The sequence below is a fragment of the Larus michahellis genome, chromosome 11, assembly GCF_964199755.1.
Source record: "Larus michahellis chromosome 11, bLarMic1.1, whole genome shotgun sequence".
Lineage (NCBI taxonomy): Eukaryota > Metazoa > Chordata > Aves > Charadriiformes > Laridae > Larus > Larus michahellis.
Window position 1 is genome coordinate 7,956,341 of NC_133906.1, and position 26,879 is coordinate 7,983,219.

Sequence of the window (26,879 nt, forward strand, 5' to 3'; positions counted from 1 at the left end):
TATATAATTTCAGACCATTCCTCTAGTACTCTTGCTAGTTTGCATTATGTACAGCATCCAAGTTCACCTTGAACAAGTAGTCGAAGTCTTCTGTAGTAGTACATTAATTTATTTGCGATTTTAGGTATTTTTCTTAATACCAAGAAGAGATTACATTTTGTTTTTATTACCTGCAATGGAAAAGTGTTACTAAGTTTGAGTTTTTCACTATTGCTCCCACCACATCAGGTAAAGATTTGTCTGCTGGGAGGGGGAAGGCACTTCACATAATGGGCAAGCCAGAATTTCAGACCCTGGAGCATACTGTAAGATGAAGGTCTAGTTGATATCTATACCCGCTCTCCTCTCTCTTACACTGCTTCCCTTCATGCATCCCTATGCTTTTGCCATCTTTCCCTCCACTCCGTTCGCAGGCCTTTTGCATCTTACTTTTATACCTGCAGCAGTATAACGTCGTGCTAGGTAGCAGCTAAAGAACCAGGCCTCAACCCTCTGGCTGAGCAGGTGTCACAGCCTATGGCCTGATTAGCTGTAACGAGCGAGCTGTTCCACTGAAAGAAAAGTTGTAGGTGCTACACAGTAGCAAAGTTCACATCTTGCAAGATCATGCAAACCCACTCCTTCCTCTTCCCCCCTGTCAAACACACTTTCTGTTGCCTGACCTGACACACCACCTCTCAGGTCAGGCTGTAAGAAACTGGGCTGGAAAGCACAATAGCAAACCATACACTTTGATGCCACCTTCCAACATCTGCTGTGAAACACACGAGAGATGCCATGTTCCTTCCTTCCCCATTGCAGCAGACTATGCAAGACAGTCACACCTTCTTTGGTAAGTTTAAGAGGTACAAGGACACAGTTACATCAATATCTAAGCTTACCTTCTTTAAAAGGAGTTTTTGGAGGAATATTTTCCTTGCTATCATGCTGGAAAGCTTTGGAAGGATCAAAACGCCTAATGCCCTGAACTGCACATAGTTGCTCCTGAAGATTTCTGCTTGTTTGCTTTTCTTTTGCTAGCAATGCACGCAGTTTTGAGACATCCTAAAGAAAACAGTACTTGTAAGTTAGATTAAGAACAGGAGAAAAGCCTGCTTCATCATTTACTGAACTAGCCCTTTTGACTAATGCTAAACACAAACATACATAAACAATTATTGGTGGTGTTAAAAAACAAACCAAAACCAAACATACAGGTGTAGAGAAACCAGCACCACTGTATAATTGCTGTATAACAGCCCTAAGCAGTACAGTAGTCTGAAATTTCAGATGCTGCTTTCAGCAGATAGTTTATTAAGTCCAGAACCTCCAAGAGAGGTAAGAAAACACAACCAAGCTAAGAGTAGGCATAGTTATTTGCACTTGTGATCCCTCTGCATATCATATATTCAGTCAAAATTAAAACAGGGTCTCTTGGTGTTTGGAGGCCAGCGGTTTGTTCTAATCTAGCTCTTGCAGGGAATTTAAGAACCATAGAAAGCAAGTACTTTGCAGGATTAGTCTATAAATGTTTAGAGAAACAAAGGAATCAAGGAAATTAATAACTTACAGATTTCTAACTTTTAATTTCACAAACCTGCTTCAGGTGGGTATTCTCCTCCTTCAACTTCACAACATGCTTGATTTTTTGCTTCTGGTTCTGGTGGCCAAGTAGTTTAGCATATGCATCACTTAGTTTATTCAATTCTTCCTGGGCTGCACCGTGCTCATTTAAGAGCGCATTCTTCTCTGCTTCAAATGCATCTAGTTGTTGCTGAAATATATATTGAACCTTTTAGAAATCTTTAAATTAAACACAGCTTTTTACTGAACTGAAATCTACAAAGAAAGATCAGTTTGGGAAGGGGAATAGCTGGCTCGAAGGACAGTAACTTAGGAAGCCGTTGCAGACAAATGCCTTCGAATGGGAAACAGTATGTTTACTTCTCAAGAGTAGAGCTTGAGTCAACTGCACAAGTCAACAGATACTAACAAACATCTACTTCATAACCTACCTGAAAAGGCTTAGTTTTGTTATGCAAATCTTCGTATAGATTACGCCAGGTCTTTATCTCTTCTTTTAAGCTAGAGGTCACATCTTCATTTATGGTTTTCCTAAAAAGCAAGAAGTGGAGTTTCATTATGTTCATTGTTAGCTCTCAGCACTTCACACTAAAAGTCTGATGTGCTATAATATGCAGGTTTAGTTTGAGAAAAGTCACCTCGATCTTTCCACTTCTAGTTGTCTTTTCAGATCTTCAGTTTGCTCTTCCAGTTCTTCCTGAAGTTTCGTCATTTGTACAAGGCAAGACTCCTTTGTTCTCTTTGTTTCTGCTTCTTTCAGTGCAAGCTTTGTCTCAGCTTCTAAAAGCATCCTGAGGAAAATATCATCCATCCTTAATGAACTCTTACATTTTATTTTATTTAATTTTTTAACACTATTTTAAATCCAAAAACACAAGTAACCATGATTGAAAAGCTGTTAGTAGAACTAAAATACAGGTTTGCACAAACGGTGCTACAAGAGAAGAACAACAGTGCAGAAGCCAATCAAGTTCAAGATGTACCATGTTTTTAAACTTCTATGAGGAAGCAAACAGTGCTTTTGAAGCAAGAAAGATCATACGTTTCTTATTTATGACTGTTTAATGCCAGCAGCTTTCAGTGGAAAACACTTTCATAGTTAGACTTTACATGCAGAGGTTTGCTCAAGCAGGCACTAGTCAAGACTGTTCAGTGTCGATGTACTCAAGGGTTCAAAAACTCTATACCTAAAGCATTGCCTTCTCTCTCCAACCTCAGCTGTTGTGTTCTTAATATACTGGCTATGGGTGAACAAGACAGAAGCAGCACAAAACTTTAGAGAGGTATTTTAGAAATAAAAAAAGAGACAGAGCTGGGAAGATCAGAAATGCCCAATTCAGTTTGGCCAAAACAGCATTCTAATGCAGTTGAGGACATCATTTATCCGCATGCAACATTTGAAAAGATTAGAGCATAGCTGTTGACTTAAATCCAGAACCGAACTAGGAACTACATTAAAAGAAGCGGGGAAGGAAATCTTCCAGCACATACACAATATGTTCCTAATACAACTCATGTACAAGCAGTGACCACAGTTGCCTAATACAGGTGATTGTACACTGGGACCTTTTAAGACCAAACTCCCCCACTTCCTCAAATAGTTGCTTGCCCACAGCAAGGGACTTTCTTATGCTCTGTACAGTGAGCTGGAAGGAGAACATACACCATTAAACTGCTGTTAGGTAGTCAGAGAAATATGTCCTCAGTTAGTGGCCTAACTCAACTTCTTGGGTGTTACTCCTTACCAGCTGCACTGTGATGCTTCATATTAGGCAGAGGGAGGGCCTTTGTTTACCTCACTGCAGTGTGATAATTCATAGATGGTTAATTGGCATCTGCTTGTGAGCAGAATTTGTGGTGACACGTTATTCAGAGTGGCAAAGGGTGAGCTCCGCATTAAGTGTTTGTCTGCCCCTGTGGGTGTTATTTGTGGAGCAGTTACCATAACTGATATTTCCGATAGAGACAATATTCCAACATAGTTAAGTATTTTCCTTTTCCTAGGTGATCCACATAAAGTAAAAAGCCAAATCAATTGATTGAACAGACCATTTTTCTAATGCATATAAACATTGTCTGTCAATATTTTCAACCCTCTGCACTGGGAAAAGGAAGAAACTTAAGCTTAAGCCAAATACTGCTTTTATTGGTAGAGCACCATGTTAAGTTCTAGTTAAGGCAGCAAGCCTGAGTTGGCACACTTTAGCTTAAGGAAAAGTTTGTCTCTCTAGTACCTCGCACATTCTTCTTTTGCTTTGGTTTTAGTGTACTCCGCTTCCTGAAGCAGCTGTAGATTGTCTTGGCCTATTTTTGTTAGGTTGGCAACTTCTTCTTGCAGAGAGGTGTTCTCCAGTTTAAGACTGCATATTTCTTCAGCTATTGTCTTCTTGTAGCTGGTATTCCAATGCAAATAAGAAAAATCTTGTTACTTTAGACAAAATACAGATTGATTTGTTCAGGCCTTACAAGAGCAATACAAGCTCACACTAACAAATATAAAAGACATTTTATAACCTGGAGATATGGCAGTGTTCTGGCACTGATAAATCCAAAGTTAAAAAAACCAAACCCACAGACGTATCCACAAAGCCATACGCAGTAATGTTATAACAAATTCTGCGATAAAGATATTTTTCACATTTTTGTGGATGTTTTCAAACACAGAAGACCTACTATAGCTGAAGCTTATTTTAAGCACCAAGAGGCCTACTGTCTGCAGCTTGCACTGGCAAATATCTCACTGGATCCTTCATGGGTGCCTTGCATACTTCTCAATAACAGTATCACTTTTTAAGAACTTCTACAACCTGATTATTTTGAGATGAGAGATCTGCAAGAACTGTAGGAAAATAATCTTGATTCAGTGCAATTTTGAGCCTAAACAAGAAGTCCTTTTGCAAGAGATTTTAGTGCAAAGGAAACACCATCACTACTTACAACTCTCATTGAGATTCAAGAGCACTTAAGTGTTCTAATTGGCTACACTTCAGAAGAAGAAACATCCAGTTTCCTGAACTAGATACTGAGTGTGTCATTGCACTTGACTAGTACTCAAAAGGAATAAATGAATATCTTAATGCCATCAAATACACCATCACAAAATCCTCTGCTCTAATTTGTACTAACGCTCATATACAGTGTTAAGTACCAAAGTACATGAATAAACAGCATATTTTATTGTAATCTTAGAAGTAATCCCCATCCTAAAATCTTAATGAAACTTAAATACCTTTCAAACTCAGCAACAGTCTTTCCAAGTTTGTGCAATGTATTGCTATGCTCTTCTTGGATTTGCAAAACAGCATTGCTGTGCTTTTCATTGATTTGCTCCAACTCAGCATTCTTCCTGAAATTAAAATTCAGCATTCCACACTGGAGGTAAGTAGGTTTGAACACATTAACAAATGCTGTTATCACTTAGATAAGGCTTGCAGTGGCAGCAATAAATTTATTGTGACAAACCAGTAACTTCTCTGCCACAACTTCTCACGTATTAAAGCACAATCTTCCTAGCAGATTTAACAAAGCATTTCCCCCTCCCCTTATTTTATAAGATAGCTATAGACTAGATTGAACACCTAACAATATGTGAAATATGTTAACAATATGTGAAAGGAAGAAAACAACTTGCTTGAAAGTCTTTCCTAGTCATTGCCCCCCTCCAGGTCAGAAACGTCAAACACAACATGCATGTAGCCTACCCTTCACAGCAACGGCATATTACTTCAGTACTGGCATTTCAAGCAAGTATAAGCACACTAAACAGTTTTAAGACAATAGAAAACTGATTCAAATCACTCAGCTAGACTAGGTCTAACCACTATCAATAATCGACAACCATCAAGAAATAAATTTAGACCTGTTTAGGTATCTTTAAAACCCGAATTAGGCTCAGAAGCTTCGCTTATGCTACTGATTTAACATTTTTCCTTTCAAAGCTTCAGAATTAGAAAGCTATTTCACAAACCCTTTCAACTTTACTTCCATCTGTGCAAGTTCAAGAGCTTGAGATTTGATTTCTTGTTCCAACCGCTTCACCATCTTCTCAGCTTTCTTCTCCTTAGCATGTAATTTATTCAGCTCATTCATTGTATCATTCAGCGCTTCTTCAAGAAGGTGTCTCTCACTTGTTACCTCATCTTGCAACTCTAGTAACTTCTGATGCATTGATGCAGATGACTCCTGCATGCCAGAGTATCACAGTTTTTAAAACTACCAGTAACTTTTCTAGATATTAAAAACTAATTTGCAGTATTCAAACTTTAAAGCACAAGAATAAGGTCAAATCCACAGGAAGAACTGAAACACCCATCATACCAGCTATGATTCTTAGAGACTTCGGACCACGCAGTTTCTGCCTGCCAGCACCCACTTCAACATTACACAGTTTAGACCATTAATAATACAGCAATCTCATGCGTAACCAAAATCAGAACCTTTAGTGCCTGTCATTGGGATTGAAGTCTATTTTTAGACTAATTTATAGTCTGTATTTACCTTCTCTTGCTGCAGCTTAGCGACCATCTCCTCGTGTTTCTGAAGAAGCTTTTGGTGTTCTTGTTCTTCTGAGACAATTTTTTTTTTCAGGTCTTCTATTTCAGCATTCATACTCAGAAGTTTTTCTCTGCTCTCAGACAACTCTTTCTCTATGTAGAGGAATTGCCAATATAACACAAGTTCCCTTCTCTATCTTCAAAGAACTACAACATCTATTCTTCATAGTACTTCCATTCTAGCTTTAAATTTAGATAGGTGGGGGGAAATAAATCCAAACCACATCCTTAACCCATCTGGAAACTCCTCAAAATCAGCTGAAAGTACACCATTTTAAAAATAAATTTTAACAGAGTCTTTAAATCAAGCAATTAGCCTTCACCAAAACAGCAATATAGCTAGGGAAAAACAGCTAAATGATTTCCCCAAAGCTTCTTCCACATAACACTAGCACATACCAGCCAACTGTACACAGAGATTTGAGTACCAGTTTCAGGCTGCAGGGTCGCTGGTTTTGGGGGAGGGGAGGAAAGAGACATGAAGAAGGATTCCTAGACACATTCCCAATCTCTCAATGAACTTGTGCAGCAGCTGCTAACAGTGGATTGAGACAATACCGTACAGCTTCTCAGCTAAGAGTAAGGAACAAGTCATACAAGTTCAGCTTGCAGACTAAAGCCATTTCTACTAGGTAAACAATTTTTATTTCTGTACTATTACCTTAGTAACCCTCCAAGGAAACACACATTTAGACTTAGCAGATGTCAGATTTAAGGTAGTTTCCATATTGTTAGAAATATGCCTCACTTTTCAGCTGAAGCTCAGAGACATGACTTTTAACTTGGAACAAACTGGTCTAAATTGTCATTTTAGAACAAATTCATCTGAGATGCTTTAAGACAGGTTTATGGTCCCTTCCAACTAACAATTCTATGATTCTACGTGAGTGATGCCACATATGCGAACAGCATACAAGCACTAACTCACTAACTATTACCTTTTTCTTGTTGAAGCAATTGACACCTTTCATTCAGTTCTTTTATCAGTTTAGATGATTCTTCCTCTTTTGTTTTGAGGGTATCCCTCAGGATCCCATTATCTTGGTCTTTCTTTATCAGCATCTCTTCCATCTGGGCAACATCTAGTTTGTATTTCTCAACTGTTTCTGCAACACTACTGTAGGAGAAAAATCAGGTATTTGTTAATTTTGTTTGTAAGCTTACACTTCAACACACAGGAAAAATGCTTGGGGACTCTTCCTGTTTCCAAAAGGAACACTGCCTTCACCTACTTTCCCACACACAAGTTTTTTTAATTAACTTTTCTTAATGTGCAATTAAAAGCAGTGTATTTCAACATCAATGTTTTATTTCAAAAGAAGCTTATACAATCACACAAATAAAATATAATGGTTTAAGACAGAATTAGTCACTATAATTGATTTACAGATGACTGCTACATCCAGTTTTTTTAAAAGCTGAGTTTTGACAGAAAAGCATACACATTAATAAACCAGATTTTACAAGAATAAGCAAAATCTTAAGACACATGTTAATGAAGAATCTCTTAATAAGTAAATTGACAGTGGGGCAGGGGAGAATGAACTATTTAAATACTTTTGTATTTTTACCATGTTCTCAGCTAGGGACACATTAATGTCCTAGTTAGGCTGGTTAGAGTTTCAGTTGGTTACAAGGCAGTAGATTAGTGATTTTTAGAGTCAGACTGATGCTCATACATACATAATTCATCACAACTCTTAAATGCAAATTGGAGTATTGTAAAGTTCACCGGAATCCAAGATTGAGGGCTTTTTTTCCCTACTGTACATTGTTTTACAAGCAAGGGATAAAAGACATTACTGCCAGTACCTTAGAGGAAAAGGATTTCACTTGATTTATGTACAAAAAAATCAGGTTAAAAAAATATTTCAGAATCTTGATACAAAAAGCACATTTAGAAAGATAATTAAAATATTTTACAACTCCTTTACATTGTGTGGAAAAATACCTGATTTCTTTCCTCTCTCTATTTTAATACTGTTAAACAGAATTGTTGCCAAGGTTCTACTTCACCAGTCACAAGCAAGGCTGTCTTTTACCTCTTTTAACTTACCCAGTCCAACTCAAGAGCAATTTGTTAGTACCTGAGCTCTGTGATATATTCCAGGAGTTTTTCAGTGTCAGACTTTTCTTCAACTTTCTCTCTCTCAGTAGCAGATCTAAAACCAGGAAATTTTTCATGATGGATGTATTTAAACAAATTCAGAGCTACTTGTAAGCTATTTGTTTACAGATAAGCAAGTAGAAATAAACTATTGAATCACAACTTAGTAATAATACATACTTTTCATAATCCAGTTCGGCTGACAAACTGGTATTGGCTCTAAGAGGTGATTCTACCCTCTTTTGATAATTGTTCCATATGGTCTTCTTTGTATTAAAGATGCTGAGCTGTATCCTGCCACAAGCAAATATGCTAAAAGAGCTGCATTAGCTAGACAAATTATCATTTCCTTCCTTCATGAATTGCACTACCTGGATTATTAGCTTTGTGTATTTTAACTCTAATGTAAGTATAAAGATTCTGCTCATATTTGAACACTTGGATGTCAATTAAATGCAGAAAGCATAAGAAGGGTGCTGCAGTGCCAATCATGCAAAACTGATATAAAATATACCTTATAAGTTCATCTTTCTTAGGTCACCATCCTCAGAAATAGCCTATATGTTAGCACACTGTTCCTGTGCGGCAACTGACATTATTTGGGCAGAATAGAAAGTGTTGATTTGGACTCTCTCTTCCTACATACAGCTGCTACAGCCAAGACACTTCACAGTTGCCTTTCTTGAGAGAATGTGGCTAATGTGGAGCAACTCTGAAGACACCACAACTGCTCTTCAACACACTTCGCTGGAGAACACACATGTTCATCGAATCTGTGTAAAATGCCTGGCTACTGAATTAGGATCTCAGCCCCTGGTCCAATGTTTTTTCTTTTTTGCCTATTCCTAATTTACTCATCTAAAGGGCCAGACACTGAAGTATCCAACCTACATGAAAGTCTTGCTCCAAGATAAATGACAATTCTTTTCTCAAGATACATGTCTTCCCTCCTCACCCCATAGCCAAGAGAACTCCACCCGTACCACGCTGGAAGACAGAGTTGAGATGATATGGTTTGTCTTCTGGAAAAAGGTTAGATACACTAGAGGAACAATATTGTATATGTTCATTTTATAAGAATACAGCAGTTCCTAAAATTTCATCAATCAAATTTATTCCAGGTCACAAACACTAATTATTTCTGTTCCTTCTCAATAAGGAGACAGTGTGTATTTTTCCCTAAACTATATGCTTACTGTAAGGTATAAGCATGTAAGCACAGCTAGATGATGTAATGTCATCTAGGTCAATTCCTTTCCTTACTACTTACAGTTTTTCTTCTAACTGTGCTACTTTTCCTTTTGAATGCTCTAGATTCCTTTGCACTTCCTGCAGCTTCATTTCCATGTTTTCCTGCTTTGCAAGTGCAGTCTTAAAAAAAGACACAAAAAACACATGTTAGCACCAAAATGAGATTTAGTAGAAAAATAAATCAATTGTCTAAGAGACAGTAGTAAACTGAAATTAATTCATAACTACAATTCAATGCTAGCACTTGCTACTATGCTCAATGTGATTCAAAGTATCCCTCTGTAAAGATATCAGCCCTTTGTTAAAACAAAAACAACCACTACACCCCAAAAAATGCAAACGTGTTTAAGAGCTTCAAACTATACCAGCTTTCAAAGAAACTAATAGTCTGACCAACAGATTGATATTGTGACAGAGTTATTTCTAGGCTTCCTTACTTGAACTCAGATTTACTCTGCACATCAACAGCAAAATCAAGAACACTCATCATTTGATCTCTCTTTCTCTATTTTCACTCTACAGAAAATAGAATAATCTACCAAGCTGAGGACAGAAATAAAACATGATCTGCAATTCTGTTGTAAGCACTTCATTGCCTGCTCCTGAACAGCTCAGAATTACTACCCTGTGCAATGCAAATGGTCATACCTTTTCCTTAGCGTCCCTCTTGTTTCTGAGCTTCATTAACTCCATGCACAGGCTGCTCATTTTCTTCTGCACGCCATCTTCAGACAGCTTATTAGAGATGAACATAAACCCACTAAGCTTAGCTTCTTCATATGAATTACTCTTCAAACAATGTTTTAAAAGTGTCCCCGTCCCACACATAACACTGATTTCTACCCATCCTTGAGACAGGCGTTAGGAGGTCCCACCCTGTCTTTAGAAGGAAGTGCACAAGATCCCAAACCAGACATGCTCTATCCCTATGGCAATGAAGGGACACAGGGAATGTGAAAATAGATTCTGAGCAGCAACTAAAGTTTCCTCTTGCCCAGGGAGCTTAATAAGCACATATTTGCTTTGACTTTGCTGTTATTTGTCTGAATACCTTTGATTTTAGTAGTTCGTTAGTTCTTGTTAGTTCCAGAAGCTGTTTTTTCAGGCATGCAACATTTGCCAAAAGAGATGTTTTCTCCTGAACTGCAGCACTCAGCTTTGCTTCCATCTTAACAAAATCCTCATCCAGAGCCTTAAGTTTTTTATCCTGCTCTCCACGCTCTCTCACTAATGCACGAATCTAAAACAAAAGAGGTATTTCCTTTATTTCCTACTATTATTCTTCTTAAATAACATCACTAGTTTATATCTGTCATTTTTCTTAGAGAGGCTAAGTATCCAAACTGTATTAACTTTCATTCAGAATACGTATCTTCCAATTATGTCATTCACAGGAAAGCAGAGAACAGAATCACCACAAACACCTATTATTAGACACCATACATTTGCAGTCCTAGCATTTCATCTGACTTATTTTGTGCTACTTAGCCAATACAACATGTTAAAGTTAGAACACTCTTAGCTTCAACTTGCAACAGAAGCCAACTCTCCTCTTTGGCTGTGGAATGGAAAGACAGAATGTGACATTTGAGACATGAGGCATAGATTAGTACACAGAAGTGTACTGATAAGGAAAAGCTAGCTGCCTCTTACATTTTAAAATTATGTAAAGTATTAAACAAAAGTCTCAGCAAACAGTTGTTAAATAAAACAGAAACTTTTTAGGGTAGAGAACTTAGGACTTGGTTCTCCCCCCTTTTTTAAAAAACAACAAAACAAAACTGGTTGCATAGCTGTTCATGATCAGTAGGAATTTATGCAATTCCGTTAACAAACCCAATGTTTTCTACACACCACAACATTTGATAATCTCTGCTCTACACAGGGCTCTTTGCAAACTATTTGTATGCTGTGTTATGCAAAGGAGGTTAATTTTACCAGCTTGTGTGTTTAATTATGGTAAGTGGGAAACATTACAGGATTGCACTCCCATAATGCATTCGTACCTCCTTCTCCAGTGTCTTCTGTTTCTTTTTCTCTTTCATAAGGATAAAGTCTTTTTTAGGCTTCAGAGTCGCATTAACTGGCTTTTGAAAACAGATGTGTTAGAAATATTTAAACTGATCTCTAGCTGCATACTAGTTTAACAACCCAGTCAAATATAAGAGTGGATGCCTTCATATAGACAATACTATTAAAGATACACAAACAAAATAAAAAGCAAACAGCTCTCTTCCACACATAGGGCAGACAAGTATCAGGGTAGGATGGGTTTTACCATTGTACTTTCTCATAAGCATTACTCCGAACAGACAGCTCATAACCATTGTGACAGGAAGGAGACTAAGAAACTTTGAGACATTAGCACCCCCTAAACTTCAGAAAAAACACTTTAATCTCTTAACCACAGGTTGGTTTGCAAAATTTCATCCTACAACAGGACATCCTACACAGGAGTACTAGTAAACTACATTAGTAAGTCAGGGTTATAGTTTTTCAACTGGTTAAGCTATGCATCTTCAAATCCATATCCTTGCACATTGCCCTGAGAGCCTGTATATACAGTATTATCCGCTCTTTGTTTCTTTTACCACTAGGTTTCTGCTATACCCTGTCCACTGTACGAAAGCAGAAACACGGTCTTCTTAAAAAGAAGCAGGTACACCATAATTACGTGGTGAGCAAGAGGCAAAACCCCACAACATTGTAACACTGAAGACTCTGTAGTCCCAATCACACAATTTCCAAAGGTTCTGCAATTTCATTTTTCCTTCTGAGTTATTAAGGAATACAGGCACAATAACGTCTTTTATGGTTTACTCAGGTAGGTTAGTAGTAACTGTATAAAGTGGCTATATGATTTAACTAGTCACAATGAGCTTTAGCTGGAATTTAATAGTGCTACAGACACCATAGATGAGTCTTACTGTTGATCCGAGAGATGCAAGTCTCCTTCCAGTTACAGGGGTGGGTGCACTCTTCTCACTGTTCAGATTTGTCTCACCTGCAGAAGGACATAGAAAAGAATGGTGAAGGAAGAAGGTGTGCATGCACATGGTGAGGGAAAAATTTAACCACACTAGACAAGATCAATTGGCTTTTTATAGAAAAGACAGAATGCCACCTGGTTATTAGACTATCCACTTCACAACCCAATGCCAGCTGTTTATTTCATTATAATTCAGCAGTTGAATATTAGTCATCTGAGCACTTGAGAGAGTTTAGAGAGAGACTACCAGATGAGAGTCAGTTTTGAGAATTCAGCTTCTGCCAAGTTTCCCCCCCACCATCCAGATCCATGCTGTCAGTTTTCAACTGTGGCATGTGCTATATCTGAAAAACCCATGAAAATATCAGTAAAAACAAGATTAATGAAGTAGTTAAATAATTTCTTTGACCTCCAGAGGTCCCCCTAATTAGCAGAAGTCACATATAAAGCTATTTTTGAAGATTCAGTTAGACATGTTTTTATAGCTGCTATTTCCTTGAGCTGTAAGATAGGCAGAGAGATCCCACAACGTAAACCAAATTCTAAACAGGAACACAGCAGTAACAGCATGTAAGCATTAACAATTGTAGCATTCAAAAATAGCATACCACCGTGTTCTGTGCAACTTTTAAGACTACTTACTCTTCTGTTTCCTAACCCGTTGACATGTTTCAGAGGGCAGAGAACTTTTCAGTGCATCTGAAGATTTAACATCGTAGGATCCTTGCAGTGGGGTACATACTAGAAATGAGATTTTCAGAACAGCAGAAAACTGTTAAGGTAAATGATATGGTTTTCAATTTTACTGAGTTGAACCTGGCAATGCATTTAAGTTAAATCCTTTTAACAAAAAGAAAAGCAAACAAACAACTGGAGTCTCAGTTCTCCTCATCCTCCACCTAAACATGAAGAAAATATACAGCGCACAGTGTGGGAAGGGCTTCTTTTATCACACTATAAAATTAGAAACAGATTTAGATATACAATATTGCAAGGCATCTTATTAGTGATAGCTGTGCATTAACTTCCATAAAGAGAAAACCCAAGTGGTTAGAGGATCTTGATGCTTAATTGGTGAAAGAGCCAGTCTAAAGTATTAAAGGCTAAAAAGCAAACCTTTTTTTAAAAAAAAACTACTTCTTTTTTAGAAAAAGCTACTTAGATGTTATTGAATGCCAAACTTTTCCTCCAAAGAACTAAGTTACTTAAACATTTTTAAAAAATAAAGTTTTTTAATAATTCATTTTAAGCAAAACAGCAGAGAGAAACAAGATGGCTACAAATTCTTCATACAATTATCGCTATAGTCGGGTGGTCTCAAGCCCAATAAATGCTTACCTACTTGCTTCAGCTTTCTGCAAATAAGAGCAACTTCATTTATTATGAGAACAAGTGACAATAGCAGAGAGGCATTCAGCAACAGCCAAAAAGTCATCGTGAGAAACTTTTACATTAGAAAACGCCCTGAGTAGCTTCAGTTATGACTGGTTCAGTACATTTCTTTGGTAGCTTTGTATCACAATACCAGAAGGTTAGAAAAACACTGGTTTATCACTGTTTTGTTTAATACGTGCATATAGGTATATGTTCACTGCTACATTTAGTAGCCGTTTACTTACGACCAGGATTCGACATGAAGTCGGAATTTTTCCTCCTCAGAAGGAGACTCCTACAAGCGCTCAGACAAGAGGCCCTCACACATGCTGTTACAGGCAACTCCCCTCACGGGGGGAGCAAAGGTTCTGGGGCGCACTGAGGCAACCGCAGGCCAGTTCCCCTTCCCTCAGGCACGACTAGGAAGGCCCCAGGCTCCCTTCCCTCCACCACCCGAAGCCGGGCCGCACGTACCAGAGCTGTGGTTGAAGCGGCGGAGCGGAGCTCTGGAGAAGGCCATGGCAGACTGAACCCCCCGCGCCGCGGCCGCCTCAGCGTTCAAAGGCACCAACGGCCACCACCACGCGCCGCGAGCAACCAATCACCTTCTCCGGCTGCGGGCTGGCTCGGCCAATCAGCGCCGCGGACACGGAGCAGGCGCGTAGGGTGGGTAGTCCTTTCGCGCTGCGCGCGTGCGCAGGGTGGTGCTGCGGTGTGGGGCCGCCGTCCCCCATGTCGGCTCCCTTCGAGGAGCGTAGCGGGGTAGTGCCCTGCGGGACGCCCTGGGGCCGCTGGTACCAGACCTTGGAGGAGGTGTTCATCGAGGTGCGGGTGCCGCCGGGCACTCGGGCCAAGGACGTCCGCTGCAGCCTGCAGAGCCGGCACATCGCGCTTTCCGTGGGGGGCCAGGAGCTGCTGCAGGTATGGGCCGGCCCGGCGGGGGCGGTAGGCCTGTGAGGGCCCCGGGGTCTGAGGGCGCTTCGCTGCCTCCCGAGGGGATTAAAAATACCTGTCTGCGTTGTGCCTTTTTTTTTTTCTTCTTTAAATATCGAGATTTTGGTAAATCAAACATGGAACATACTAGAAACAGTTTTGTCTAACTGCACGATCTTTAAAGACGGTAGATATGGTTTAGTGATGGTTTTTGTCAGAGTTAGGTTGATGGTTGGACTAGATGATGTGAAAGGTCCCTTCCAACCTAAGCGATTCTATGATAGGAAAAATAAAGATGATAAGTTCAGAGATTTACTTTCACATTGGTAGCAAACGGTTCTTTGTAGCATAATGTATATAGATGGCTCCATAGCTGTATGTTACCCTTGGCAGAAACACTGGCTTTTTCATGGCAACTCTATTAAAAGTGACATTACCCTCTGAGAAACACAAGCCCTTTTAATGAATTGAGATACTGAAACTGTGACAGCTATTTTTACTGTATTAAATGCTTCATTAAAAAAAAAAAAAAGTTGTGTAACAAAAAATAATTCTTTGATCGTCTATGTGCAAGTAAGATTATACATAGGGCCAGATCACCCTGTTCATTTTCAGTAGAAAACAAGGTAAGTTGTGAGCAAAACTTCACAGTGACATATGAACTGGTTACTGATGGGGTTTTCCTGTTTTGTAATAGCATACATGTTTTTTGCAGGGTAAACTTTTCGACTCTACAATAACTGATGAAGGAACGTGGACGTTAGGTAATAACCTACATCTGATGACATTATGAGGGCAGTAGAACTTCTCAAAATACGCTGCAGAAGAGTTTACCCTTTTTGTTTTTTAAATGGGAAAGATTACTTTCTTCCCTGTACGTAGCTTCGTAAAAAAGACAATCCTTATTGCCAGACTAAGGAACTGAGATAGCACAAAAGCCCTGGAGATTAAGGTTAATGGAAAAATGCCATATCTTGGAAGGTAATAGTCAATGGATTAAAAACACTTCCATATATTGAGAAGTTTTTTGGAAACCCTCGTTAAAGCTGTACAATTATGGTACAGTTATTGGTCTGTGCCTCTCTATAATTGTTACTTCTCTTTTTTCTCTTTCTCTTTTGCATTATATTCTTGTGATAGGTGACATTATGTGCATTATATTTCTGAGATGGGTGACAAAACCTACAGTCCAAGAAAATCAAAAAGCAATCTAAAAATCACACTAAGGTACCAACAACAGATAATGAGCAAAAAAAGCTTCTCTGATCGTTGCATCATAAATATTGTAAAGTGTTCTCAATATTTTGCGTTTTGACAATCATATTTGTGGATTGTGCTTAATGTTTTCCAATGGTGGATTTTGTTTTCCATTCAATATTTGTTCTAAATATTGGTTAATGATTTAGTAACTTAAGCATGAAAACTAGAAGTGTAAACAAACATAGTGAAGTGAAGCCTACTCTTTTCCAGTATGGGAATAATCTTCAAAATACACTTTATAATGTTGTATTTATTCAGTTAAGTAGAACTAAACATCCTACATGTTAACTTTGAAAGGTACTTGCAATACATTGTTTATAACCGTACTGTCTGTGTTTAAAAAAAATTCATTATACCTCCATATGTTGCTAAAACTTATGGCTTTTATTGGTAATAACTCTCTGTAAAGCCTGACCTCAAATCCTTCGTTGTTGCCTTAGCTGAGCTGTATATATTAATAGATGAAATCTTTTCTCTGTTGTGAAGCTCTCTAAAAGGTTAGTGTATATTTGCAATAGAAGTACTTGTGAACTATGTTTTAAAACCTTAAAAACAGCTTCAGCATTTTACAGGCCAGAAAGGGGAAAGATGGCTGTATACGCTATCTTTCCTTCAGCCTTTCTGTTTCTTGTGAACGTTTGTTTATTTATCAATAACCCTGTTGGCATTAAGAATTTAAATTACATCACCAAAAAAATCCTGTGCTTGTTAACGGTGAGTTCACCAAAACAACAAAAAACCATAGCACATAGGACTGAGTTTAATGATTGTTTTATGTGTTTGTTTTAATTCAATAGAAGACAGGAAGCTGATACGAATTGTTCTAATGAAGACAAATCGAGATGCTGGAAATTGTTGGACATCTCTGTTAGAAAATGAATATGCTGCTGATCCTTGGGTGCAGGACCAGATGCAAAGAAAACTTACACTGGAGCGATTCCAAAGAGAGGCAAGTTAAAGGACCATAATTCCTCCTTATATTTTGTGTTTGCACACAGAGGTTAGGCCATGAAAGCTGAGCAAAATTGTTCTGCTGTCCAGTGCCATGGAAACATACAGTTTAAGATGTAAAAATATATGTACAGATATATATACATAAAGATATATATATATATATAGCATGCTTACGGGGCTTTATCAGCGTACTTTCAAGAGGTTGTTCTGTCTGTAGTCTGTCTGACAGTTTTGTGAAAAGTTAGGATGAGGTTGGGAGAAGGGTATTGCTGTTTTAGGGTTTGTTGCATAATACTAAACTTTTAAGTTAGGCTACACACAATTGCTGTTATTATCTAGAATTGTAACAGCTGTATTTACAACAAACTTCTTACATCAAGGTCTATTAAATATGTTTGTTTATAACATCAGATGATATAGAATAGTTAGCTGGAAAATATTCTCCTTGCCCTTTTACTAAAATTGCTTGAATTGTTTTGGTATACCTTTAGCATGCAACTATTCCTATGCATGTCTGCAGAGTTGCAGAATTACTACTTAACAACTGAACCAGCATGCTACATCCTGCAACAAAGAACATAATTTTTATGAAACTTATGATCCAACACAGCAGGTACTTATATTTTCAAATAGGAGTTTCAAGGGACACCAGAAGCCAGAATTTTTTCTTAAACTTTCTTTGATGTTTCTTTACTGGGAGATATAACTGCTTGCCAACATAGAACAGCATTACAAAGTCACTTCAGCAGTAGGCAATCAAACTATGACAATTTAAGTTTTATTTGTTGATGTATTTTCCAAGAACTTCAGTGCCATGACAAATGGATGACAAGTTGATCTTTGTACGTCCTTGTTACAGACTATTAATAGAAGCCATTTTGGACTTTTTGTTTGTTGTTTGTTTGGTTTTTTTAAACATTTTGATTACAAATAATCTGTCTATTAAACTTTTCTTTTACCTCCATCAGAACCCTGGATTTGATTTCAGCGGAGCAGAAATTTCTGGAAATTACAGCAAAGGAGGGCCAGACTTTTCTAGTCTTGAGAAGTAAACTGTTCATCTGTGTTCCTTGGGGGGAATTACAGACTTAAGGACTGGAATCATGTAACTGCTGAAGACTTCAGTGATCTCTTCAACGGATTATTGTCAAGTAATTACTTCAGTGAAGAGAAAGATCTCTTCCAGTAGAATGAAGACAAAGTGTTATCAGCTGATTTATAAGCTGCAATAACTTTCTAGTACTAAATGACAAACTATAGAGAAAGGTGTACATAAAGTAACATCTTTAAGCAGAGTGTTGGGTTTGGGTTGTTTTTTTTTAAAAAAAAACCACCAGAGTAAACTAGTCAGTTATAAATACACCACTTCTCTTTATGCAAGAATATCTTATTCACTGTTGAAGAACAGATGTTATAAGCAAGATATTTAATATTTTCTCTTAACTTGCAATGGGAAGGATGGCCACAGTTACACTTTCCCTCTGTAGTAGTCCTCTGAGAACTCATAAATCTCATTCTAAAAAAGTGACTTACTTAAATAAAGACATTACTGCATCCTGCCTCAGATAAGGTTTTACAATCCACTGTGCAGCCAAATATAGTACTAATGATTAATACTTGCTACCAGGTAAGCAATACTAGAAAACTGAAAGGTCAGGTGAAAGTCTGGATATAAATAATTTTACGTGTTAATGTAATATAGCCTTTCAGTATAAATATCTAAGATTTTGAAAGGAGATATGGCTTTTGAAAGGAATAGGAAGTACCTAAGTAGGAAATGGTATCTTGCACCTGTTCATTACTGACATGTAGCCCAAGTTGTTGATGATGTATCTAAGAAGCTGTAAATTTTAAAAGTTGATACTTTTAAACATAATAGCCACATTTTAAACTTAGCTGCTGCATGATAGGATATTTTGCATGTGCCAATTATGTATCGGGAGTTTTCTACTCGTGGTTAAGGATGCAGCTGAGAGCACTCCAACCACAGCATTACACAGGATGGAGGCTGTGTCAAACAGACTACCACAGGAAGAAAACACAATTGCCAAATCCTGTTGAATTCTGAACACTGAACTACTGTCTATACTTAAGTCCCAAGCAGAAGTCTTAGAGGAGATAAATTGCCAGCAGCTGTACGTCATACTGCTGAGCCTTATTTCTAAAATTGTATCGTTATTTCAGTTGGCATATGGCAAAAATGAAGCAAAGGTTGAGGATGAATGCTTTCATTGTAATTATATCCACTGCTTGCTTGTTGTGTGAGCAAGCAAGCATTAATACTCCTGAGGTAATCAAGTGTGCTCCTTCTACCCAAGTCATCTTTAACAGAACGTAAAGGAAGTCCATATGCTGTGCTTGGGGTTTAGAGAACTTGCCTAACTACAAAGGAAAGTAGCATGGTACCAAACGTTGATTTATAGCTATGGAGTTTTGTCTTTACCACGATCCTAGTATAGAAGGTGGATGGTATAGTTAAGAAACGAAGGAGACTGCTGCAAAAGCAACTGAAGACAGAGGGAAGATAGAAAAGTGAATGTCATCATTTTGATGCAACATTATATCCAGTGAAACAGTTGTTTGGCTTTTTTTGTTCCAGCAGTTGATTTGCACAGGATGGTTTTGTATGTCTCTTGCTTAGAGCAGAAGTTTAGAATGGCAGCTGACACTTCAGTGCATGAACTTACATTTACCATATGCACTTTCAAAGCTAAACTTTATTCCCTTGTTTTCTGCTTTATGAAGTAGCATGAGAGTCATCCTGCAGCTAAGTCCAAGGCTGATGTGAAGGAAAGAGAACTGTGAGGTATGTATTCAGGCATCACAGCTCTGAATTGTTTTTAAGAGGAAAGGTTTGAACTACTTGGTTAGCTACCTCTATCGTCTACTGTAAGTAGACCTCTAATTTTGGAAGAATGTAGATGAAAATAAAATTATATTGATGCTATGACTTTCCTTAATTAGTACCTTTTCAGTTCTAAGAGCAAAAACTCAAATCTTGGAATTAGAAATCTGAGTGCAAGATTCTCTTAAGCAAGCACCATCCATGTATTTGCTGCAATGTACAGAAACACGTGATATGTACTATTGGATAAATAACAGAAGAGGGTTGAAGTCAAATTTGAACAGTTAAAGCTACTTTAGTCAGTCTTCTCGATCTTGACACTTTTAATATCTCAAAGGATTTAGAGTAATCATGGGCCGAGTTGAAATAATTTTAATCGAGCACCTTGAGATTTTCCTGTTGGTTCTCTAGCCTTTCCCATGCAGCCTCAACCTCTTAAAAAAAATCTCTGTAATCTTTTACCTACAGCCTGGAAGTTTTCCAGGTGCTGTTCAGATATAATAGACTTCCTACCATGAAGTTTTATAACAAACAGCAAAAAAAAGTTACTCAGTTAAGCACATTTCAATGTTTAATTGAAAGGTATGCATCTTGAGACATGACATTTAGAATTGCATCTTCTCCACCTCTCCAGTAGGCTGGCCACACCTTTGTCTGAATCACAGATATGCTTTTCACAGGCCAGCACAATGCACAGATAGCACTGTTAGATGCAAAACCTAATTTGATGTTATACAATGCAATCACTGCCATGGGTTCATGTGGTGGCTTCATTTGTCCAGTATACAGCTTTGGTATGAAGTCTTCTGTGAAAGGTTTAATTTAATTTAGTTTGAGATATGCAAATAACAGTTTACCCCCTTAGCTATTACCATCAAGGGGAAAGGGTTGGTTGGCTAACATCTAAGCCCACGCTATGCAGAACATTCTGATCTCTCCTTCTTCACTAAGTCGGTTCATATAGCAATCAGTTATTAACAGCCTCTGCTCCACCATGTGATGCAGAATTCAAGAGGTCATTAGCAACATCCCCCCAGCCCCTCTGTTCATCTTACATACAATAATACGTTCTCATATTCACTTCCTCATTAGCACCAGAAGCATGATATGCCTCAAGTACTGACCCGGTCTTCAGAAAACGCAGTTGTATTTTGTGAAGCTTACCATTAAAGAGATCAGAGTTGAAGCAATCTTCAGTGCTTCTCAACTAGATTGCTCCTATGTACAGGGCAAGATGGGGCATTAGCCCTGCTCCTACTGTGCCTGTAAAAAAGTACCTATTCAGCATCAGCATTTTTACCCCTTGTTCAGTGAAACTTTGAAAAACTGATGTCAGTCGAAAAACTGTCATCAGATGTCGAACTGATGACCCCACTACTTTCCTTCAGCCTTCATTATGTATCATCAAGTTTTTTACACTGTGAAATAATTTGTGATCTCAGTAAACTACACCTCTTACAAAATACTGAAGTTCCTGATGCTGTGTTAGTGACTACCTTTTATAAGGTAACGAAATAAAGTTTCTTTTTTCTTCTGCTCTAGCACGTTCTTCTGGCTCTTGACGTGTTCAGTGGGTATCACAGTGTCCAGGAGAGAAGGGCAGTGCCCTGCCCAGCAGGAACACATGGACATATGACACTGCCCAAACAGCGTGTCAGGGGGACTGACAGGCATTTGCTATTGTCATCAATATCAAGCAGGATTAGTCTTTAGTTTGGTTGAGACACTGCAGCACTGTACTACTGCACATGATGTTTTCCTACTGTCACATAACCTTTGGAAAGTGAAACAGATTTTTAAAATTAAATATATAATTCAGCACCTGCAGTTACAGTAAACCAAGGTTAGACTACACAAACTGCTCTACAAACTATAAGGTGTTACAATTCCTTGTATTGGTACTGTGGTATTTCACTGAACAGTAAACAGTCTAACAAATAAGACTGAAAACTGACACTGAATATTGTAATCATCATGAAAAGAACACATTTGCTGGAAGGATCTTTAGTCTGAAGCATTACATGTTCTTTCCATGAGTTGAATTCTTCATTATTAAGCTCATGTTTCCAAAATATTCATGTGTCTGTTGACAAGGTCACAGGATGGTTCTCTCCTTGTTTTATTGTACTCCTGTAACAAAACAAAACAAAACAAAAAGTCAACTGAAGGGCTTTCTGTAAGAGCCAAACAAAGCATCAGTCTTTAATATAGCAGACAATAACAAGACAGCCGTTACAGAAAATGTGTAGCCTTTGGAATTAAAGTCTAGATAATGAAGTAGTTCACAATTTCTACAGAGCAAAAAAACAGTAATAAGAATAACTGAATTACAGTTTTTAGACTTTACTAAACAGACAGCTATACAAGCAAAACTCTAAAACTGTCTTCCTTTTAAGTGGCTTAAGTGAATGATTACAAGAAACTCATTCTAATAGGCAACTGTTTCCTCTTAGCCGATTCTTTTTAGTATAGGAGCAAGCCAAGTTTTTTTATCTGCCTTTTTACCAGTTTTACTCCACATTTTAGTTTGAATGAGGTCCCAATGTCTGTAGAACACATTTCTGCTCCCACAGCACACCAGAGGATCAGTTCTTTCTCCAGCGTTCATATATTAGGTTGCCACTCCTTTAGGTACAGCACTCGCTCAAGCATGAACACGACAACAGACCAGCCTCTATGACAGGCCTACTACGTTTATGTTATATGTCTTCAAGAGGTTACCTATACGGAATAAGAAACTTTGAGGTCGTTAACAGCTAATTACTTCTACATTATCAGAAGATGATTTTACAAGGAGTTACCTATTATGAGCTGGTTTCTGGAATTGTAGGAAGGTGTGTTATTCTGTAGTAACTATGTTTAAGCTGCCGTGCTGTACGTCCAGAAACAATCCATTTTAATTTCTGGACATTTGGTTTGGAACACTTGCTCGAGGAATATTCTGTAAGGCACTTCAACACCAGTTCCTTCCAGAAGGTCAAATCTCTGTTGTTTATCTAAATAGCAAGACAGAATCTCATATGTTGGTTAAATCCTTGTTTTATACATGTACTTTCAGCTTCACATAAGATAGGAAGCCAAAGATCCCAAGCCAAGTGGGGAAAAAGTCCCAACAAAGTCACAAAAGAAGTCAGTATGCCAATGGACCTCCCACTTCCCCACTACATAGGCTCTTGCATACATTTTTCTTCCTTCCTTCCCTGAAACTTTAGCTATGTGTACCTTGGAATGCAACTGCAGAAATTCCAATGCCTCTGTCAACTCCAGTAGTTTTTGTTCTTCTATCTCTAGTGCCATAATAGACATTGCCAAGACAGAAGGCTGGGGAGAGAGAAAACACTTTTAAACACTGCTTTGTTACGTTTCAGTAGTCTCATTGTCTTTGAGCGTTCAAGAAGTTTACCTTGGCTTTAGAAAACATGATTCTGCAGTGACATGCTTTAAGCTGGGTCTCAAGTCTCTCAAAATTAAGGTATTTTCTCCTATAATAAAGACAGATGAATGAATGTATAAGAAGGCGGCAAGCTTCATCAAGGCAGCACCACCCTGAGAACTCAGAGAAGCAGCGAGAATGTTCATTATCTAAACAAAGGCCTCATTTGTCCCAGAAGTTCTAGTGTTACAGTCAAACAGGTGTTCAGTTTTGGCAGTCCTAATGCCAAAAATAAATCTTGTGTTACATTGGGGAGAGTAGCATAGTCAAAATAGGCTCACCAACAAGGAATTTTAATGCTTACTAGCAAAAGGAATCTCTTTCTAAGCCAGATTTTGAAATCTTTACACTGAAGCAATACTTAGTACAGCAAAAGTAGAGATTTATTATACCATTGTTATTGAGCAAGTTTGGTTTTTGGCTCCGAGAGTGGTCTTCAGACCACTGTATGCAAACAACATTTAAAATTAAAATAATATTAAACCATAGATGTTTGCATTTATGATATGTACCAATAAGGGAGAAAGTTTGTGGGTTTTTTAAGTATAGAAAGGACAATTACTCGAGTGATTTCCCTGCTTATTTTTCTACATAGGCTTCCTGATCATATGCAGTCATAGCAAAATAAGTATTAGATATTTTACCTTTCACAGCTTAAATTCTCATGAATGAGCGAATGATATAGTTGTAGAAACTGGAAGGCTGTTGTAGCTTTGACTTTCCAAGACAGCTTCTCCAATACGATTTTCTCCATTCTCATCAGATCTGAAACAGTAAACCTATACTGGCTTATTCGAATTAAGTCAGTGGCTAAGGGAACATTTCTCTCTTCTTCTGATGCCTTCACAGCCAAGTAGAAGCAGCTGAGTCCAACACAGCCCAAGTGTTTAGGCTGTACCTATAGAAAAGTAAATTGTTGTTACTTTCAAAGAGGAAGGCCTTTGATCAGCCATTTCAATATGTGAGTACCAAACTATATAGGAACCAGTGTATTTTAGGGAAAAATTGTGGGGCACGGGGAGGGTTGTTCTGTTTTTTGAAGACTGAGAAATCAGTCTTTTATCTACTTACGTACTTATCTTTATTTAACTAAATGAGAAGACCATAACACACAAGTTCTGCCTTGTTCATCTAAATAGAAAGATTGCAGAACAATACATTCTGATTGAGATAGAACTGGTTTCTTAATGAGGTTCTATAATAGCCTAATCAGAAGCTTTTAGGACTTGAAGTGTTGTATATATTGGCTTATGTAAAAAAAATGGGTTTTTTTACTCTTTTCTATATATATGTACATATATATATATACATAAACTGACTTATTTTAATCCATAGGCACTACAGTCCCCATTTTTACTGCTTATTTTGGATTCAGAAGTCTTTCAAATAATTATTTTCCTATCCGCTCCATCTAGCTTTCTCGTTTTTGTTTTAACACACAAGGAAAACAAGCTTTTGTTCTTGACCACATAGCATAGCAATAATCCTGTCTTGTTAGACGATTAAAAACAATGAGGTCAGCATGCCACATACTCACGGTAGAATGGAGTGCTAACTAAATGTTTTACCAGATTCCGAGTGCTGAAAAGCATCAAGCCTCTTGATATACGTGAGGCTTATGGGTAGGTTGAAACAGCAGTAAAATAAGAAGTAATTTAAGGTGTTCTCGTATACATGCAACAGGCAAGACAATCTGTCTTGATCTAATCCATTAATACAGCCTGCATTTCCAAGCCTAAGGACATCCTCAAGTTGAAACTGATGCCCTCTTCCTTCTCTTCTCCAGGGGAAAGAGCTTTCTTAACAATACTAAAATCGGAACAGGGAAAGCCATTTTTTAGCTCTTGCACAATCAGAATCTCTGGAAGGAGCTTAACCTTTAGTCACCTAAACCCAAGATGTTCTAACTTATAACAAGGTTGCAATGAGCAGAAGATAACGACTGAGAGCTTATACTTTAAAAAGCCTTACCTTCATTTTTGACAAGAATCTATCTAAGAAATTCACAGCTAGTGAAAACGTCTCTGTATGGAAGCCAAAGAATTGAGTTAAGCTGAGGAGATCTTTCACTTCAAAGTCTCGCAGCCTTGCAGTCATTCGGAGGCCATTATCATGAGCAGATTCGATTAGTCTCAGGCCAGAGGCCTTTGGCTGACATCTTAACTCCTGTTCCAACAGGGCCGTGAGCTGGTACAGCAGTTCCTGAGCTTCAGTAGTTACAAGTGTTTCAATCATCTGTTAGGAGAAACAAATATAAGTGTATCCAACAGCTGAAAGAGGAAAAACTTACAAAGTTATAGTTGTCTCTAAAGCAAAGATAGAAACTTTCCTTTCTCTGTCAGTATGCGAACTACTCATTTGTAAGTCTGAGTACTTTTGCCAATTAGCAGCACGTGTGGAACACCTGGATGCACCAGCAGGGGCACACACACCGGCGGCCCCAGCGCCGGGCCTGGTGACGGGCAGCCCAGCGTACGCGGGCCGGGGAGCTCCGCGGTACAGAGCGAGCTGGGCCTGCCCAGGCCCGTCAGCACGGCGGCTGGGGCGGTGGGAGGGTGCAGCTGCCCCGCTGCTCACCGCAATAATATTTTTCAACTCAGATTTCAGAGTTACACCGCCCACCCCGGGCACTGGGTGACACGGCTGCTAGCACAGCATCAGGCCAGAGCGCTTCACAGCCGGGGCCCGTCGGACCCCGGGGAACGCCGGCACCCCCCAGGCCCCACAGCCTAGTCCCACAGTCCGACAGGGCCCGGCGGCGGCGGAGCCGCGCAAGCGCCGCCTCCCCGGGACATGCCCGGGCCTGTCCTTCGGCGCCTCAGGTGCTCCGCCGGCGGGCGAGGGACATGCCAGCTCCGTCGGCAGGACAGAGGAGTCACGCCCGCCCCACGGGTGGGCCAGGCCCGGCGCGGAGGAACCCAAACCGGCCACTGGTGGGGCCCAGCCTCGCGCCCTTACCTTGTCCCTGTCGCCCTGCTGCCTTCTCTCGCGGGGAGGGCCCCGAGCCGGTGTGACCCGCGGTGACAGCCGTAGCAGCGCTGAGCGGTCACTCTAAAGTGCTGCCCGGTTCTTCAGGCACCAGCGGCCTCCGGGAGAACGCCATACAGCCGCCAGCCCACAGACAGAGCAGACAACCCAACCCGTCCCGGTATCCGCTCCGCCCGGGCCGGGGCTGAGGGGGTGATAGACTTCCAGACAGGCCAATGACGGGGCGCGGACGGCGGGAAGGGGCGGAGCGCCGTCGCTAGGAGACAGGCAGGGCCGGCACAATGGCGGCCTCTGGTGGTGTCTCTTTACGGCAGCGCCCGCTGCTTCCCGCCCGAGTCCTCCCGCTGGAGGGCGGGCTGGAGAGCACGAAGGACCGTGTCCTGGCGGGGTTTTCGCGCTGCTGCAGCTTTCTTCTCCGAGCGCGAGGACCGCAGCCCGTTCCCCCTGGGGCAGCCGCCATGGTAAGGCCCGGCCCCGCCGCCACCCGCCGGAGGAGGCCGCGCCCCGGGCTGTCAGGGGCTCGGTACGGCCGCTGAGAGCTTGCTCACCGCCCGCCCAAGCCCTCGTATAAGCGACTTTAAAACGTTTGTTACAACTCCTTGCTGTGTTTTCAGGTTATGGGAGTTGAA

General features: G+C 39.5%; 3 protein-coding genes across 7 annotated transcripts; 1 reads left to right on the forward strand and 2 right to left on the reverse strand.

Annotated features, from left to right (window-relative positions):
• HMMR (hyaluronan mediated motility receptor) lies at positions 1-14,486 on the reverse strand. The gene is made up of 18 exons (XM_074603496.1): positions 14,312-14,486; positions 13,106-13,204; positions 12,402-12,478; positions 11,481-11,561; positions 10,526-10,714; positions 10,123-10,209; positions 9,494-9,594; positions 8,204-8,278; positions 7,055-7,233; positions 6,061-6,209; positions 5,531-5,745; positions 4,793-4,909; positions 3,798-3,956; positions 2,202-2,354; positions 1,995-2,094; positions 1,577-1,753; positions 882-1,044; positions 1-170 (listed from the first exon to the last, which is right to left on the reverse strand). Exons 1-18 carry the CDS (start codon positions 14,355-14,357, stop codon positions 151-153), a joined length of 2,187 nt encoding a protein of 728 aa, XP_074459597.1. The 5' UTR covers positions 14,358-14,486; the 3' UTR covers positions 1-150.
• On the forward strand, positions 14,477-21,370 carry NUDCD2 (NudC domain containing 2). 2 transcript variants are annotated; one of them, XR_012589439.1, is made up of 5 exons: positions 14,496-14,758; positions 15,486-15,534; positions 16,828-16,979; positions 17,953-19,790; positions 20,922-21,370. XR_012589439.1 is itself a non-coding variant. In XM_074603502.1 (4 exons), the coding sequence occupies exons 1-4, from the start codon at positions 14,570-14,572 to the stop codon at positions 18,034-18,036; spliced, it is 474 nt and encodes a 157-aa protein (XP_074459603.1). In that variant the 5' UTR covers positions 14,477-14,569; the 3' UTR covers positions 18,037-21,370. The 2 variants fall into 2 exon arrangements, 1 of the variants encoding a protein (XP_074459603.1); XM_074603502.1 differs by having other exon boundaries at positions 14,477-14,758; positions 17,953-21,370.
• Positions 20,388-26,433, reverse strand: CCNG1 (cyclin G1). 4 transcript variants are annotated; one of them, XM_074603500.1, is made up of 10 exons: positions 26,221-26,433; positions 25,234-25,497; positions 23,907-24,160; positions 23,233-23,311; positions 23,052-23,150; positions 22,631-22,825; positions 22,335-22,550; positions 21,851-21,959; positions 20,994-21,092; positions 20,388-20,635 (listed from the first exon to the last, which is right to left on the reverse strand). In XM_074603500.1, exons 2-6 carry the CDS (start codon positions 25,495-25,497, stop codon positions 22,634-22,636), a joined length of 888 nt encoding a protein of 295 aa, XP_074459601.1. In that variant the 5' UTR covers positions 26,221-26,433; the 3' UTR covers positions 20,388-20,635; positions 20,994-21,092; positions 21,851-21,959; positions 22,335-22,550; positions 22,631-22,633. The 4 variants fall into 4 exon arrangements, with proteins under 4 accessions (XP_074459601.1, XP_074459602.1, XP_074459600.1 ...); XM_074603501.1 differs by lacking the exon at positions 22,335-22,550; XM_074603499.1 differs by lacking the exon at positions 22,335-22,550 and having other exon boundaries at positions 20,994-21,959.
• Positions 26,434-26,879: the final 446 nt, after the last annotated feature.

Coding starts and splice junctions, on each gene's coding strand:
- HMMR (XM_074603496.1), bottom strand. CDS start 14,357: ATGGCCTTCTCCAGAGCTCCGCTCCGCCGCTTCAACCACAGCTCTG. Junction 10,210..10,525: donor ACGAACTACTAAAATCAAAG/GTATTCAGACAA, acceptor ATCTCTAATAAG/CTGTCTGAAGATGGCGTGCA. Junction 3,957..4,792: donor ACTGTTGCTGAGTTTGAAAG/GTATTTAAGTTT, acceptor TTGGAATACCAG/CTACAAGAAGACAATAGCTG.
- NUDCD2 (XM_074603502.1), top strand. CDS start 14,570: ATGTCGGCTCCCTTCGAGGAGCGTAGCGGGGTAGTGCCCTGCGGGACG. Junction 14,759..15,485: donor GGGGCCAGGAGCTGCTGCAG/GTATGGGCCGGC, acceptor TGTTTTTTGCAG/GGTAAACTTTTCGACTCTAC. Junction 15,535..16,827: donor TGAAGGAACGTGGACGTTAG/GTAATAACCTAC, acceptor TTAATTCAATAG/AAGACAGGAAGCTGATACGA.
- CCNG1 (XM_074603501.1), bottom strand. CDS start 25,497: ATGATTGAAACACTTGTAACTACTGAAGCTCAGGAACTGCTGTACCAG. Junction 24,161..25,233: donor GATTCTTGTCAAAAATGAAG/GTAAGGCTTTTT, acceptor ACTTTTCTATAG/GTACAGCCTAAACACTTGGG. Junction 22,826..23,051: donor TTCTGCAGTTGCATTCCAAG/GTACACATAGCT, acceptor CTTGCTATTTAG/ATAAACAACAGAGATTTGAC.